Below are 16,782 nucleotides of genomic sequence, written 5' to 3'. Positions count from 1 at the left end.
AGATAATTAACTCACTTCTCTCCAACCCTTGCAGTTGTGGGGTTGGGGTGTTTTGAGGGTTGAAGTGGCAGGCCAAGTTAAGGATTCGTCTCCACTGAAGTGAAATTCCAGGTATTGAAGATAACTGGAGGTTCCTTTTTTTAGCTGCATAATTTACACAAGTTACTTATTCATCTCATAGGAGCTTCCAGCAATCATTTTCCTTCACTTGAAATAATACAAAAAGTTGGCAGCACAGTGTTTAATGGTCTAGACCAGCCTTTCCCAACCTTGGGTCTGCAGATATTGTTGAAATACAGCTCCCATCATCCCTAGCTAGCAGGACCAGTGGTCAGGGATGATGGGAGTTGTAGTCCAACAAAATATCTGCAGACCCAAGATTGGGGAAGGCTGGTCTAGAAAATAACTACAGTGTTCCTGCCATATGTCCTTTTCTTTGGTTACCTGTAGAGTGATGGACAGAGTTTAAAACTGGCATTTTGGTTCTTAGGTCTATGGACAGTACAAGTCTTGGTTTAATTTGAGACCTACTCCTGGAGCTTTGTCATGTGGACCATTTATACTCACTGTCTTATGTTAACAAGCGATCGTGCATTTTGTATCCTCCATTTTATTGTTCTCCAGGTTTTCTTAGTAGTTCTATTTTATTTTATTTTATTTTGGAAGTGCTGGTATTTCCTTCAACTTTTATGTGACAGCTGCCAGGATGAGTGTGGCAGCATATAAATCGAGTTAGTATTGCTATTACTTAGGTAATGATGTAGGCAGAATTACATATTAGCTTATATTCAAGTTCTTCCTCTTTTTGTCATTAAATTTATTATTCTCTTTATAAACAGATGCTTGTTTGCATCTTTCTTGACGATCGCACTACAAACAAACCTAGTCTACTTAACCCATATTCTAGAGGTCTTGACAAGGGATTTGATGGAACAGTCTAGCAATATACAACCGAAGCTGCTGCTAAGGCGTACAGAGTCGGTGGTAGAAAAACTGCTGACAAACTGGATGTCTGTTTGCCTCTCTGGTTTTCTTCGGGCAAGTATTGTATCTTTTCATTATACTTGTTTTCATGCAGAAGGAACCACTTGTGATGTGCATGTACAGCAGCTTTCTTGCCTAGCAGTTTGTTCAGTACTTAGTACCATGCATGCACTCGAAGAGTCCCCTTCAGTTCAGTGGAATACGTTTGCATGAACAGGTTTTATTTTGAATCATTAAATGAATGGGAACCCCACATTTGAACACTCATAAATATTTGGGGTAAAAGATGAGGAGTAGGAAAATGAGCTGTTTAGAGAAGGAAAAAGCCTTTCCAGCTTCATCTGTGGCATCTACCATTTCAAACATTGCTTCATATTTTTTTTAGAGAAGCCACATGTACATAGGCAAAAATGTGAAGCATACAGGTAGAACGTATTTTGTGATAATTGCACATGTGTCTCTTCCACCAAATGTATGCATAACTGCATCCTGCAGCTGGCTGCCGCTTCCCATTACACATACATTATATGTAGATGTGAAGAAATATATGAGCATGTAGGGTTCATGTCTTTCCCTACATGGAAATGCCTATTATTTGCAGCAGACTTTAAGCAGGGCAGTTTTTCTGGTTTCCCCCGTTTAACAAATAAGTTGTCATGCATAGAAAAGAGGGTATAACTATAAGCCAGTGTGGTGTAGTGGTTAAGAGTGGTAGACTTGTAACCTAGTAAACCGGGTTCGCTTCCCCGCTCCTCCACATGCAGCTGCTGGGTGACCTTGGGCTAGTCACACTTCTCTGAAGTCTCTCAGCCCCACTCACCTCACAGAGTGTTTGTTGTGGGGGAGGAAGGGAAAGGAGAATGTTAGTCGCTTTGAGACTCCTTCGGGTAGTGATAAAGCGGGATATCAAATCCAAACTCTTCTTCTTCAATAACATTGTGTTTCATTATGTTTCTTAGGAGACATTTGGGGATCCATTCTATATGCTTGTGACAACCCTAAATCAAAGGATAAACAGGGGCCCTGTGGATGTAATAACCTGCAAGGCCTTGAACACACTAAATGAAGACTGGTTACTGTGGCAAGTAACTGAATTCAATACAGTGGTATGTCTTGTTAATTGTGTGTCCAGCAAATGAAACCAACAAGTCTTGTATGGTAGAAACTATATGGCTAAGCAGGGGTGGAATTCTAGATCAAGAAGTGGTCTCACATATGTAGTCTACGGTCGAATTGTGGTTCTTCATAGACTGACATTCATAACAGATTCTAGTGTTATGAGAGGGAGAGAAAAAATGCCAGATTGCTTTCTCCACACCATCTATAATTCGTGAGATAGGTCACTTAGTTTTTAGAGATGGATTATCTTGAGGCTGAGAGATACTGGCTGCAGTTAACAAGCTTCAAGCTAATACACTCTCACATCAACTTTCCCAGTATGGTTGCAAGATCAGAAGCACTTCTGTTTCCAAGTAGCCAAAGTTTATCTTACTATCTGAACCATGACAAACTGGAGCTTAATCTATAGTTTGTCCAAACAACCAAAGATAAAATTGTGATTTCTGATCCTATATTATTTGGATAGGCCATACCTAAAAACACCAGTTTGAATAAATAAAATACTGTTTAATTTATTTATCTGGAAGCAGATACTTACAATTTCATGCCTGCATCAGAAGAGATAAGAGGCAGTTATTTCATACATGAAAACTATGCTTTAGCATTATGACTAGATCAGGTTGCTGACTTGCCCGAGTCCACTCAGCTTGCTTTTGGGTATGAGATTGAACTCTGCTGTCTGTGGCCCAAACTTAGCACACTAGCTCAGTTGGGACTGAGTAACTGTGAAGTGTGAAAACATGTTTTTGAAAGATCTATATTAATTGCCTCTGACATAATACAAGATTTGCTTAGACAGATGATAATGATTTGCATATAAGTGGTTTACATATGACTGCTTGAACACTAAGATAATCTTTGGAGGCCCTGCTCCAAGCGAAGTGAGTCAGGTGGCTGTCAAGGAGAGTGCTTTTTCAGTGGTGGCACCTTGGCTATGAAATGGGCTCTTCAGAAAGACTTCCTTGGCACCAGCTATAAGGTCTTTTCAGTGGCAGGTGGTTATCTTTTTATTCACCAAGGGTTTTTATGTGCTTTAAATCTGGGTTGTAAATTACATTGTGTTTAAACATTTGTTCTCTTTCAGGAATTAAATGTTGTCTTTGAAAATATCCCACAAAGTGAGTGTGAAGGCACTTTTCAGACAATTCAAGTTAACGTCCTGGATTGTGACACCATAGGGCAAGCCAAAGAGAAGATTTTGCAAGTCTTTCTGAACAAGAATGGCTCTCTTTATGATCTTCAGCTCAACGAAATGGCCTTGGGTAAGGCACTGCCACTGCCCTATTTTTGTTATAAATTTATAATCTCACATTTATTTTCCTTTGTTTACTCTGAGAACAGAATTTAATAATGGGTTTTTGAAAAACCACAAATGAAGATGTCTCTGCTGTTAACAGATGAGACCCACAAATTACTATGAATTCATTAAAACCAATCTGTTTTAACTAAATAAATTCTGTCATTTGTGGATTACAGTTACCTTATGTAATATGTAGCAACCTATTGAGGACTGGGCAAATTAAATGCTTGACAAGCACAGTATCACAGTCTCTGTTGCTGCAGTATTAGCTGAAGCAGAATGATCCATTGGGAATAACCAGAACAGCACTGGTAGTAGTGATCCACCTCAATAGCTGCTCACAAAACCCTATTGTGATACAGAAGCTGATGTGGCCATGAAGGAATGAAATATGGTTTCAAATGGTTCACAAACCCAGCATCATCAGTGCAAGTACTTTTAGCATCTTGACCTCTTATGAGAATTTTAACAGACTGGCAAAATATGATAGGGTTACCTCGCAAGCCACTGGTGGCATCTCAGAATCAAAGCACAGAATATGTTTGAATTGCAACTGTTTTAATTGTTTGGCAGCTCTTCAGTCAGGTGCACAAACAACCGAACTTTTGGACATAGATAGTTCCTCTGAGATTCTGGAAAATGGAATTACCAAGCTGAATACCATACGCCATTATGCGGTAAGAACAAAAATCCTTAATAATTTGAAGATCTCTATTTTGTAAGGACAATCTGGGATAGCCCAGTCGGTAGAGCATGAGACTCTTGATCTCAAGGTCATGGGTTCAAGCCCCATATTGGACAAAAGATTCCTGCATTGCAGAGAATTGGATTAGATAACCCTTGTTGTCCCTTCCAACTCTAAAATTCTATGATCTTCCATGATCTTCTCAAATACTGTATCTAATAGTTGTCATATGGTCTAGCTGAAAGACTGGACCAAGATTCTCTTGCTAATGCCATCACATACTTGATGTGGGTCTATAGGAAGTCACTTAAGCTGCAGTTCTGTGCATTCTTTCCTGGGAGCAAATCCCATAGTACTTGTGAGAAGACACAGGATTACACTGTTAGCCTAGCTACATTTCCATGCACATTTGGTTGAAAAAGCATTAGTACTGAGTGTTTATAATCAGTAAATTCAAAATGAGAAAAAAGGAAACCTTTGCATGCCAACCATAAATGTCATCAAAATAATGACCAGTCGAAAGTTAAGCCTTTTAAACTTGTTCCTAAACCGTTTCCAGCATAATGAAAGGGACTTAATTGGTCACAATCAAGTTACTGAAATGGTTTCAATTGTATGTGCAGCACAAGTCAAAGCCCCACCAAGTTCAGCATTCTTAGTTATAGCTGCTCTTAGTTGGATTGGGGTCACTAGAATTAACTGAGTCTGAGGCAGAACTTTGTGTTACCGTGTTCTTTCCTACTGTGGTTTGGGGAAGGAGATCAGTGCTGGAACATCTGATTAGCATGCAGAAGGTACCAAGTTCAATCCCTGGCCTCTCCAGGTAGGGCTGGGAGACTTCCCTGCCTGAAACTCTGGAAAGCCACTACCAATCAGTGTAGACAGTACTGAGCTAGATGGACCATTGGTCTGCTTCCTATGAGTTGCATCTACTCATTGCCTTTCCAGGTGTCTTGCCAAGTAGACAAAATGACAAAATTTCTCCTATGTTCCCTTTAATTTGTTTGCTTGTGTAATCCGAGATGTTTTCAAAGCCTTACTGAAGTCCTGGAATAGTATATTCCCTTTTACCCTTTGTCAATGACGTTTAGCACTTCATCACAGAGGGAAGTGAAGTTTGTTGCCATGCTTTCCCCCCATAAATCCAGTTAAATTCATCTCAAGTACTCACCCACAAAATACACAACATATATTCTTGTACTTAAATTTTTATTTACCCTTTTGTTAGCCCTGTGCCCCTTGAGAGATTAGATTTTATTTCGAGCTATCTTTACTTTGTTTTTGCTATCTTCATTTTGCCTCTGCTTGGGTGTGCTACGTGTTCTTTTATTTGTATTTGGGGAAAGCCCTATAGCTCAGTAGTAAAGATTATGCTGTGCATGCGTAAGGTTCCAGTTTTAATCACGACCATCTACAGTTAAAAAGATTTCAGTCACAGCTGCCTGTGATTTGGAAGAGACACTGCCATTTGGCCTTGGTAATATTTGGCTGGATGGATAAATAATCTGATAGTAAACGAGAAAAACAAACCCAGTTTTTCCTGTTCTTCGTCTTTCAGTTTTTGTAAATTTCCTGTTTCAGGTCATCAAACATTTCATCAGTTGAACAAAATCTATTTTTCTTGCACTTCCTAAAACTTGGTGTAACTGCAGGATTATATTGGTAAAGGATAAGCTTTACACTGTGCCAGCTGCTGCAGTTTCACTTTCCCCCATTTTTGGAAGGTATCCTATTCTGTGCAAGTCATTTCAGTAACTGAGTAGCAATAGGGAAGCACTGTGTTTTCAAACACGCAGCATTCAACTGCTGAGCACTGCAGCTATCAGCTGGATTACTTTTGGACCCATTATATAGATAACAGTCTGGCTCACCAGTGTGTTTATGGTTTTAACAGCCTTTGAGCACTGTTTTGGTTGGAACTCTTAATCCAGCCATTCCAAGGTTTTTTGTCCCACTTGATTAATGGGAAAACCTGGACTGCATGCTTCAGCACATAGCTCATGCATAGTGGAATGTGACCAGTTTATGCCTTAGCAGGACATGTGAACAGTCATTATGATACACGTGCTTTCAGATAAGCATGTCACATTACATTAAAAAAAAAAGGTACTGCACCCATCTCAAAATATAAGGCCCTTTAGGAACGTCAGCCTTTATAGCATGGCTGGCTGGCTGCATCAGAATAGAAAAAACCCTATGGCTACTCTAACTTTGCACTTAGGAAGCCTCAGAGTGGGGAAATGAACACAGAACATAATGCATTCTTTGACCTGTGCTGGCTGGGAAGAAAGTAACAAGTCACATGCAGTGGATCATGTGAACTTTGAGGAACCGTGTAGTTTTAGAAAAAAATGCATATTACAAAAGCTGTTTTATTTCCTTTTCAGATTTCAGATGGAGCAACTATTAAAATCTTTAAGAAAAAAATGGATCTATCAGGTACTGAAACCAATACAAGCCTGATATATATAATTGTGATGGCAGGGTGAGGGACCCTTCCATAGGTTGTTAGACTGCAACGCCCACCAGCTACAGCCAGAAAGGCCCAATGGTCAGGGATGGCAGAAGTTGTAGTCCAGCAACATATGAACAGCCACAGGTTTCCCGCCCCCACTGTAATGGGTTTTATAGAGCTATGAGTATATAGCAGACCATTTGAACCATAGTTCTGAAGCAGCCATTTATGTGAAGGGTCCACTTTTATGATCTATAAAAAGAATAAGTTGACGAAATTCACAAGGATGGGGAACCTGTGGCCCTCCAGATGTTATTGGGGCACAACTCTCCCCCCCCCCATCTTGAACCATTGGCCATGCTGGCTGAGACTGATTTCAGCTTAATGGGCCACAGGTTCCCCATTTTGGAATAAGCTCGTTAGTCTAAAAGAGCATTAAGCATACAGCCGGATGCTTCAGGGAAGCTTATATGTAGGTCATAAAGATAATATTACCCTTTTTTGTATGTTTGCAGAGAATATGGAGAGTCCATTTAAGGCCAAAGTAGACAAGGCACAAGAGAAATTTGTAATTTTACACATTGTGAAATCAGCCTCATAGTTCGGATTGATGCAGGGTTGGTTTCACGAAGGCAACAGAATGCTACAGCAGATGTTTCATTCTGCTTTTCTTCCTGCTCCCAGAGGGCTGGGATGATATTTTGTGACAGAAGATGGCAAAAGGGAGCAGTAAAGCCAATGATACAGATAATTTATTTGGCCTGTCTTCTTACTGCACAGAGTGGTGGGAATTACGTTGTGTAGTTATTACATTTATATCCCGCCCTTCCTCCCAAAGGAGCACAGGGTGGCAATTACACAACCTCAGGGTCCTGCACAGGAACATAATTAAACATGGATTACCTGGATGTCCTTTCTTGGCAACTGCTTAATCCCTTTCACTGTGTGCATTTCATTCATTCTCTCTTTCCCCCTTTAAGCATGTTTCTCAGATGGGGAATACCCGAACGACTATTGCCATCTGGTAAGTCAGCAGTATCTGACAACTAGATGTTTTTGTTATATATTATTGCCTCCCTTAACCACTGCATCTGCATGCACATTTGTGTATACCTTTCTTACAGATATTACCAGATTCGGAAGCAGCCAAAGATACACAGGGTGCAAAACACAAAGGAAAACAAAAATTTAAAGTGAAGGAAATGTATCTTACTAAACTTCTTTCTACAAAGGTAAGTGCTGAACTTTATTTAAGGCTAGGCCAGAAAAGATAAGATTAAGAAGCTTCACAAAGAGGCAGCAATTAACTGATGTGACTTAAAAACACAGAATGAGATTGTAGAACCTATAGTGACCACCTATAGGTCTTTTTTTCTTCTTGGCACATGCAGCTCAACTGGGCTTCCCCACTCATTTACATGAAAAGAGAATTATTGCGTACAGATGCATTCAGAGCTGCCCCTCCCATTGAGATGGATCTGAACTATAAGAGAACACTGAGAAATGGCTTTTATACATTGTGATGGTGCCAGTCTTGAATGGGTGACTGAAGTGTTCAGCTCCATTCTTGTTGCACAAATTATCCTTGATAGATGGAGCTCGTTGTTTTGTTAATTTACATCTCAGAAACTCTTTTGTCTAAGCAATAAAACCATTGCCTTTTTATTTCTTTCAAAGGTTGCAATTCACTCAGTTGTTGAAGAGCTGTTTAGGAGCATTTGGACTTTACCAAACAATAAAGCCCCAGTTGCTGTCAAGTATTTTTTTGACTTCTTGGATGCTCAGGCTGAAAATAAGAAAATTACAGACCCTGATGTGGTCCATATATGGAAAACTAACAGGTATATATTTACGAATGTGCTTCATGTAAAACTCAAACATAATAATGCATGAACTGGCAGCATGTTCAGCAGTGAAGGGCACATTGGGACTATACTATCAACTGAGGACATGATGATTTATTAGGCTGCTGATGTTAAATTACTTTTAGTGGGATTAATAAACTTTTCCTGAAACATTATTAATTTGAAGTTTGCCTTTTCTCTTGCCAGTCTTCCTCTTCGCTTCTGGGTGAATATACTGAAGAACCCTCAATTTGTCTTTGATATTAAAAAGACTCCACATCTTGATGGCTGTTTGTCAGTAATTGCACAAGCGTTTATGGATGCCTTTTCTCTATCAGAGCAACAACTGGGAAAGGTAGTATCTCGATTTCATATTATACACACCCTTTCCTTAGGCGATACCTTCCAAACCAATTTTTCCACAGTACTGTCCCTACTGAAGGCAATCATTTTACTCCAGACCATTCTTTTGTAATTCAACATTCACTCCACTTCACATGCATGCCCTGAACTTGCAAGAACTTCAGTGTGCAGGTTTTCACATTCAGAGTGCTTTGTAGGATTAGTTCCATGCACACTAAAGGGAGTTACATTGTTAATGAGCCCCTATCTGGCATCTGGAGTTGTGTGTATCACAATCCTTGCTGCATCAGGTTCACTTAATAGACGAAGCTGTGGGAGATCAAGTAGTTTACATTTAACACACACACAAACACATCCGATAATGGAACCAAATATCTGATTTGCATACAGGAAACATATTTCCTATTTTAAAGTTTTTTTAGGTTAGTGCAAAAAAAGTCAGAATGGAAATTTCAGAAGTGCTAGATTTATCTTTCAGGCTTCCACAACACTGCTCATGAAAAAGCAACTGCTGTGCTCTGTTATATTTTAATGCTTAACCCTGTTTAAAGTTTAAAATTTAATCCAAAGATGCAGCTCCCTTTGCAGCTGAACAAGTGGCTGTGGTTGAAACTTGAAAGCTACCCAGAGGCTTCCCTTTGACTTGTAATGAACTGGTGCAATAAAGTGGTTTCTTGAATGACACATTTCTGTGACACCCTGAAAACCCAGCAATACTGTTTTCCTGTAGCGTTTCTTTTTCTTTTGGTTGCCATACCAAAAGTGGGTCAGAAGTTATGTAACCTACAAGGCTGAACAGAGACCACTACCAGCCATGAATTGTGGCTTATTAAGTGCTTGATAAACCTCCTGTTCTTTGCTGCCCGCCTGGGACTATAAGAACAGGAGGCTTGTCACAGGCATGGCGTCTCACTGTATATGGCTAATGCAGTTTTAATTTGGAAGCCTTTTTTAGCACCCTCCTATTCAACACCTGCAATATTAAAAAAGAAAATGACAACAGAGAACAAAACATGAGGCATAGTCTTCATTACTCTACATGCACATATCTATACACTGTGGGTAACCTTCTTTCAAGGGACCCAGCTGGTGATAAATGGGAAGTTGCCCTTCTTGATGTTCACCCCACAGATGGTTGTCTTTTCAGTGCCAGACCTTTTTATTCTCCCCGGCCTTTAATATCCTTCTTGCTTAGCCAAGGGGCCATCACCAAATCATACTGTAATAAAAAGGTACACCACCAAAAATGTAACTAAAACAAACTATCACAATCCATTGCAGCATTCAGAAACCATTTTTGTTAATAAAATGATAATAACTGTAACACTATAATTCTAACCCTCACTACCAAAAAGGGGCCTTTAAAATCTGAACTGCTGTACAGTTTTAATGCTGTAAACCTGCCATTTTATTCTGTGCCTTAATTGTTTGACATTGCAAGGCAGCCTGACATTATTTATATTGAAAGATAGTGTATAGAAATTAACTGAATTTTCACAGGAATCCCAAAAAAATTGCAGCATAGCTGTGACCATTTATAACAATAGTTGTCTTTTGTTTTCTTTTTTAAAGGAAGCACCAACAAACAAACTTCTCTATGCGAAAGATATTCCACTTTACAAAGAAGAGGTTAAAGCTTTCTATAAAGCAATTAGGGATTTACCTTCATTGTCCACTTCGGAGCTAGAAGAATTTTTAACTCAGGAATCTAAGGTATCATTTCATTGTTTCTGCCCACCTATTCAGATGGTATGACGGCATGCTGTGCCTTGGCTGTAAAGCAAGAACTGGCCTCTTGAATGAGAAACATCCCAATGGTGCCCTGCAGACACTAGTAATGTTTCTCCCTCACCTTGCATATTTATTAACCCAGTTCCTAGAGCAAAGATTGTGGCCACTGTGTTTCTCCCACAATGCTACTGAGGCATTAAGCCATAGTTTGGCACAGTGTTGATGTCCAAACCTGTAGATAATACCATGAGCCTAAATTGGGACATAACACCCGTGCAGTAGCAGGCCCAGTAAAGTATCACAGTGGCTGTGATCTTCACTCCAGAAAGCCATACATCTGCTTGCTTGCACGCAGCCATGGTTTGGCTCAATGTTGTTTGCAAGCCATGTCATTATTAACTATTTCATATACTGTTAGCATTGTTTCACCGGTTTTCCTTTCCCCCTCACAGAAACATGAAAATGAATTTAATGAGTCTGCAGCCTTGACTAAAATTTACCACTACATAGCAAGATATTACGATGATGTAAGTTCCTCTTCTTTTCACTCCCTCTCTTTCTCTAGTTACCAAAATGTCTAGTAGTAAGCCCTTTATCTATACTACACTGTGCCTGGGGCTGCAAAACGTCTGAGTGGTTGACTGAGGAAGTCTGTAAACATTCAGACCACTTTATGAGCAATGTACAGTGCACATGTACTTTTTGATCAGGAGCTAAATATACAGCTTGGTTCATGTACATGAGCAGGCCTCAGGTTTGACACAAAAGGAAATTAATCAGTATACAAGAGGAGAAAGTGCTCACATTGAAGATGGAATAGAAAACTATGTATTGCACTTCCCCTACAAAACAGAACTGCAAAACTTGATCAAACCATGGCTCGCAAGTCTCACTTGCAGGGAAAATATAAACAATAATTTGGAAGTAGCAACAATGTATTGCCACAAAAGTAGTGGGGTGAAGTAAAAAGCTTACAGGACCACATATTAACCAAGCCACAGTTTGACATTACATCCTAATAAGCCATATAAGAGAGTCCGTTTTAGGGGAGTACAGCTAGTTCAATCACACTGGGCATGGAGCTTCAAGGTCACTAAAACTATGTAGAATGGAAGGCAGGAGGTGATTGGCATTGCACAGGTTGTTGCTGAAAGTTGAGACCCCAAGGACTGCCACTGCATGTAAGGCATGTCTTTTTACTATTTAAAGTTTACTCGAATGTTTTAATTGTAGAACAGTTCAGCTTGTATATTATATTTAAACCCATTTATTTATAATGTGCTCTGTTTACATATATATATGGGCATATCACTGTTAATCAGTGGTTTTTTAATCTACAGTCAAATTCTGTAAGGTAAAATAAAACTTACTTATGGCAGTTTTAATAATGCACAAACTATCCCGCATGTCAGGGGTAGTGGCTTAATGAGTTGTGTCAGGCTAGTCAGAGCTGAACAGATAGTTAACTAAGGATTAGTCTGATGAGAACAGAGGAAGGGGTACCTGGTAGGATCTGAAACAGGAACCTTTACCCAAGTTAAGCAATACGATAAAAAAAGCAGTGACCAAGTCTCACTAAAGCTTATTGTCATAAATACCTGTTTACTCATCCAAATTCTAAACACTTTTGATGCCACATATAACTGGGCCCCTCCCCTCCCCATTTCATACCTTCCAAAATGTGACTGATTAATCATCTTAGTATAAACATGCCCCTTCAAATCACACCCTATTCTTACAGCTGCTGAAAAGGTTTCAGTCTGTGGCTTTCAAATAAAGGATGTAGTCATTTTATGGATACAAATTTCTGTTTTGACCTTGTTATGCCACTGGGGGACGGGGACGGGACAGCTTTCCTATATTGGCTGTATCTTTCCTCATGACTGTTGTACATTGATATGCTTACTTTCATATTGTGCTGCTACCATTACATAAATTTGGGCTTGCATTTGCTAAATGTTTGTGGTTTTTAATTTAGATAGCTCTTGTCAGAGGAAGTGTTTTATCTTGTGATTGACAATAAACTTATAAACAACAAGATGCATAGGCTGGCATTAGAAGGAATGTGGTTTGCTCAAGCAGAGCTACTGTGACACTGAAAAAATGTGTGAAAATAAGGCTGCACACATTTCTTTTGTTTCCATAGATACTGAATAAATTGGAGAAAGAACGAGGGCTGGAAGAAGCACAGAAGCAGCTGCTGTATATAAAAGCCTTAGCTGACGAAAAGAAAAAATGCAAGTGGATTTCAGATGAATCAACTGCTCCCTTACTAAGCTAGTATGAACTTTAAAAACTGCTACTGCATTCAAAGCATCAAGTTCTCCTCAAGCATTAGTAGTCTACAGCAACTGTAAGTCCAGATGGGAATGAGCATCGCTAGCTGCACCGAAGACGCATCTCAGAGAAGTCTGGATAAACATTACATTGTTGATGTAAATATGCAGCCAGGCGCATAGGACTGGAAGCTTGCTGCCATGTGCAGATTTCCCTTGCCAGATCAAAGCCACTATGGGAAGCAAGATGCTGCACTCGATATAGACCTTTGGTCTGATGCACCAGGGAACATCTTACATTAAGTAATTTTGACAGTGTTTTAACCACTTTTGATGTGGGGTGTTTTGGTTTTTTTTTTTTTTGGCTTTTTAAAAAAAGGCCCTGAGCCACAAATCTATAAAAACAACCTGCTTGCATTTGACTTTCAGCACAGTGCTCCAAAGGCCCACTTTGCCAAAATAATTTCCTTACCTCAGACAGCCTCCTTCTCTAAGTTCCACATGAGCACAAACATGCAGTATGTTCCAGATGCTTGGGTGCGGCAGCCTTAAGAAGCATAACCACTGGATCTAGGAGGCCCAGCCTGCTGAAGTCATTTGCAGCTTTCCAAGAAAATAGTTTGTAACCGACGTGGAATGATATGGGACACTTTACATACCTTCTTGTGGAGAAGCATGCAGAATGGATTGGCTGGCTCACATCCCACTGGAATTTTCAATTGCTATAGCTGTGTCCAGCATTATGTATGTTCTAAACATTTCTTCCCCCTGCATAGACAATAGATAAGTTTCAAAACAAACTCAGGGACCACTAAGTATTAAGGTATTTTTAATTGACTCTTCTGAGGCAGAAAAGGGTGCTCTGATTTATTTTGTACCTGCAGTTGTTTATATTTTTTTAAATGGTAAATGGAAGGATTATCAAAATAAATTCTACATAGCTTTGCAAGTACATGCATCACGTTTTCCAGCTGGGGTAGCTACAGTAGTACACACAAGCTTTCATGGCCCACTGTCCATTTTAGCAGAAGCAAGAAGTGTTATGCCGAGTTGGCAGGTTAGAAATGCTAGAAGTGCAGACTGTGACAATCAATGAAATTAATACAACTATCTTGGCATTGGGAAGCAAATTAGCAGGTCACTTCTGCAGGCAATACAAATGAATGGGAAGAGTCACAAACAGTGGTCAACACTATAGGAGAGTTGTCTTACCAGGAACAATGCAGGTATTTTTTCATGACGGAACTGCTTTGTAAAGTGCACCTCTGATATTAACCTCTACCTTAGCTTATGAAACTAATGTAGGTGTCAAGCTGTGTTGTTGCTTGTAGAACCTTTGATTGGCTTGATAACCGTAGTATCTTGCATCAGTCAGAGGAACTAAATAGTGAAACGAAATATTTGTGACAATCTGCAGATGAAAGGATATTATAACACTTATTGTAAACTGCGTAAAACAATCAAAACTTATTTTCAGACGTATGCAGGTAAATATTTCATCTGATCATGATACATCTAATAACTCCTCTTCTATGAAAATGATGTTTGTATAAAAATGCATTGATGAAAAATACATTGGATATTTACATGAGATGTTTATTTCAAATACAAAGTATTTGTTGTTTATTTTGCTAACTTGTCTTTTTGTTTAACTTGAAGTGTATATATAATTAAAACTACAACATTTCAAAGCAACTCAAAGTGAGAACACATGTCAGACTTTTATAGCTAAACCCCTGCTTTACAAAAGGAAAAGAACAGTGTATCACTACTCAGCTAGAGTGGTATGAAATGGCCTTTTCTCCATACCTCTCTGGTCTCTCAGCTGGAGGTTTATATCACAATTTTTGAATACTGCAGTTGCTAATGCAGGTCATTGCCATTAGCAAGAGAAGTCCCACTAGCCTAAGGTTTGTTTTGTCCTTCCTCCCCTTCGGTTGTGGCAGCTCTGGACGAGTACTGGGAGTTTCAGGAGAAGTTAAGCTACACATATTCTCCCTTCTTCCCCTACCAAATTGCCAAATTGCAAAGGAGGGAATCACTGACTGAAGCCAAATTCTTCCATGTAGCTGAACAGCCATTTCCAAGAGAGGCTGGGTGATATAGCACCTCTTTTGGCCACTTTGAAGATCTTGCCATGTGAGGCTGTGAAATGACAGTACACATCAAAATGGGGCCCTCACCAAGTGACTAGTGGACCCATTTGGTTATGCTCTAGGTTTGGCAGACACCAGCATGATTGTTCTGTTTTACCAAAAGCATCAGAGTGAAATACAGACTCTGGAATCTGTATACAATGAACATGCAGGTCCCAAGCTATGTGACACAATGACAAGTTGGTAATATTGCTGCCCCTTTGCTACCTTGGAAGTGTATAAGCATTTCATATCAGCTCACGCTAGGCCTCTGTATTACTTAAGTGTAAAGCATCTAATACAGTGAGTGGGTTGTGGTGTTACCATCAAATTGCTACACATAATGTCATTTACAGTATAACACATCCTTAGCATTGTTAGGCCTGCTATTTCTGGAATTTGGCTGGTATTCTATACAAAGCCATGGTCTGACTTAAGATTCCAGTTGGGAAAGAACTCCCAATTTATATGCATAACCTGAGAAAGAAGGCCCAGCCTTATTCAGAGCCAAACAAGTATAGTGACACAGTTGTTCTAAAATAATATATCCTGGTGCATTAAGTATACCTTGCATGCTTTCTAGACCTTATTGCTGCCTTCTAATATTTGCAGTTCAGCATACATGGCACTTTGATATTAAAGTTACAGACAGCATATGAAGGGATCAGAGATTACCTGTGAATATTCCTTTTACTTGTTCATCGATGATTCAGGAATTGAGGTGATCTCTTCATCCACCAGACATCAGTTTGTTGAGGAAATCTTCCACTTCTTCCCTAGACCCAATTACTCAAGACATAGCAAACATTTACCACAGCCCAAAACGATAACCATAGCTTTTGGATTCTCTGTGATTACCTGATAGTTTTAAGATTAACCAAACTGCTTGTGAAAACAAATTTAATGAATTGTCATGCAAGACTGCTTGACAAGAGTTGTCTAGATTACAGCAGGAAGGGGCAGAGCCACCATAGTTCATCTACAGTCAGTGTTGAGTCTGTCTCCAAAACTGTAGATTATTTCATATCTGAAATAATATCTAGAACCACCAGAAAAATGACCGTTCTTCTGCATGGCTTGTTCCCTATTAGACACAGAACCCAAAATTGGTTGGCATTAGGTGAACAGCATGAAACTCTGAGCAACTTCCAACACATACGCCATCACAAAAGCTGTATTTTCACTGTTGCACGAAGAAAAGGAACTAAGTGCATTTTTAATTATTTGCATGGTAACCAAGGGCACTTAGGTAGGAACAAAAAACCCCTATATTTTAATTATCTACCCCTATATTAAAATAAGAAAATCAGTGCTCTTACATCACTGCTGCAAGTAAATAACACACAACAAGGAAGTATATTTTACAAAAATATATTATAATAAATAGATTTGTTCACCTTTTTTGTTAACAAACAAAAATTGTTTTGCACCGCACACATCTCTCGGTATAAAGGTAAAAAGCATATATCCATAATTCATAATCATTTTAAAATATTGATTACTTTTGATATCCTTTATAATCATATTAAAGTGCAGATAATAAAGTACTTTATAAAGGCAGAGATCATATTCCCAGAATTTTACCTGCCTTTAGTTGTTCGGGTTGTTAGGGTTCAACTAATAATGTTTTGGGTTGTTTCAGTATTTTTAATTACATGATGCCAGCCTTAAGCTCACAGTACTGATGAAAGATGCAGAACTTCATGATCAAACTGGAAAGGGGGATTTTTCCACACAGCTACTGCACTCCCTAAGTGACTTGAGAAAAGTCTTGTTAGAAAAAAAAGCTTTAGTGCAACATGATGGATCTCCTCCTATAATCTAAACTAGAAGAACTCACACACACACACACAAAAACCCACACATTTTTTTCTTGAATTCTATTGCTGT

The 16,782-nt window shown here is 39.2% G+C and overlaps 1 protein-coding gene and 2 long non-coding RNA genes across 3 annotated transcripts in view; 2 read left to right on the top strand and 1 right to left on the bottom strand.

Annotated features, from left to right (window-relative positions):
* Window positions 1-14,383, top strand: part of PLXNC1 (plexin C1) — a 55,836-nt gene extending 41,453 nt beyond the window's left edge. Inside the window, exons 23-34 of the mRNA XM_081212205.1 lie at window positions 840-1,038; window positions 1,944-2,090; window positions 3,188-3,365; window positions 3,977-4,080; window positions 6,476-6,527; window positions 7,524-7,567; window positions 7,668-7,775; window positions 8,221-8,384; window positions 8,595-8,742; window positions 10,323-10,463; window positions 10,934-11,008; window positions 12,628-14,383. Coding sequence (XP_081068331.1) covers window positions 840-1,038; window positions 1,944-2,090; window positions 3,188-3,365; window positions 3,977-4,080; window positions 6,476-6,527; window positions 7,524-7,567; window positions 7,668-7,775; window positions 8,221-8,384; window positions 8,595-8,742; window positions 10,323-10,463; window positions 10,934-11,008; window positions 12,628-12,762 — 1,495 coding nt within the window. The 3' untranslated portion in view covers window positions 12,763-14,383. The remainder of the gene's footprint in view (window positions 1-839; window positions 1,039-1,943; window positions 2,091-3,187; window positions 3,366-3,976; window positions 4,081-6,475; window positions 6,528-7,523; window positions 7,568-7,667; window positions 7,776-8,220; window positions 8,385-8,594; window positions 8,743-10,322; window positions 10,464-10,933; window positions 11,009-12,627) is intronic.
* Window positions 12,047-12,621, bottom strand: LOC308596147. The gene is made up of 2 exons (XR_014012366.1): window positions 12,388-12,621; window positions 12,047-12,298 (listed from the first exon to the last, which is right to left on the bottom strand). It is a non-coding gene; the product is annotated as an uncharacterized lncRNA (long non-coding RNA).
* Window positions 14,384-14,566: 183 nt separating the features above from the next.
* Window positions 14,567-16,731, top strand: LOC308596152. Its single transcript, XR_014012371.1, has 2 exons — window positions 14,567-14,904; window positions 15,554-16,731. It is a non-coding gene; the product is annotated as an uncharacterized lncRNA (long non-coding RNA).
* Window positions 16,732-16,782: the final 51 nt, after the last annotated feature.

This window comes from Podarcis bocagei (genome assembly GCF_964188305.1).
Source record: "Podarcis bocagei genome assembly, chromosome: 10".
NCBI classification, from domain to species: domain Eukaryota; kingdom Metazoa; phylum Chordata; class Lepidosauria; order Squamata; family Lacertidae; genus Podarcis; species Podarcis bocagei.
The sequence above is the reverse complement of the archived record's forward strand: the minus strand, read 5'-3'. Positions and strand labels throughout refer to the sequence as shown.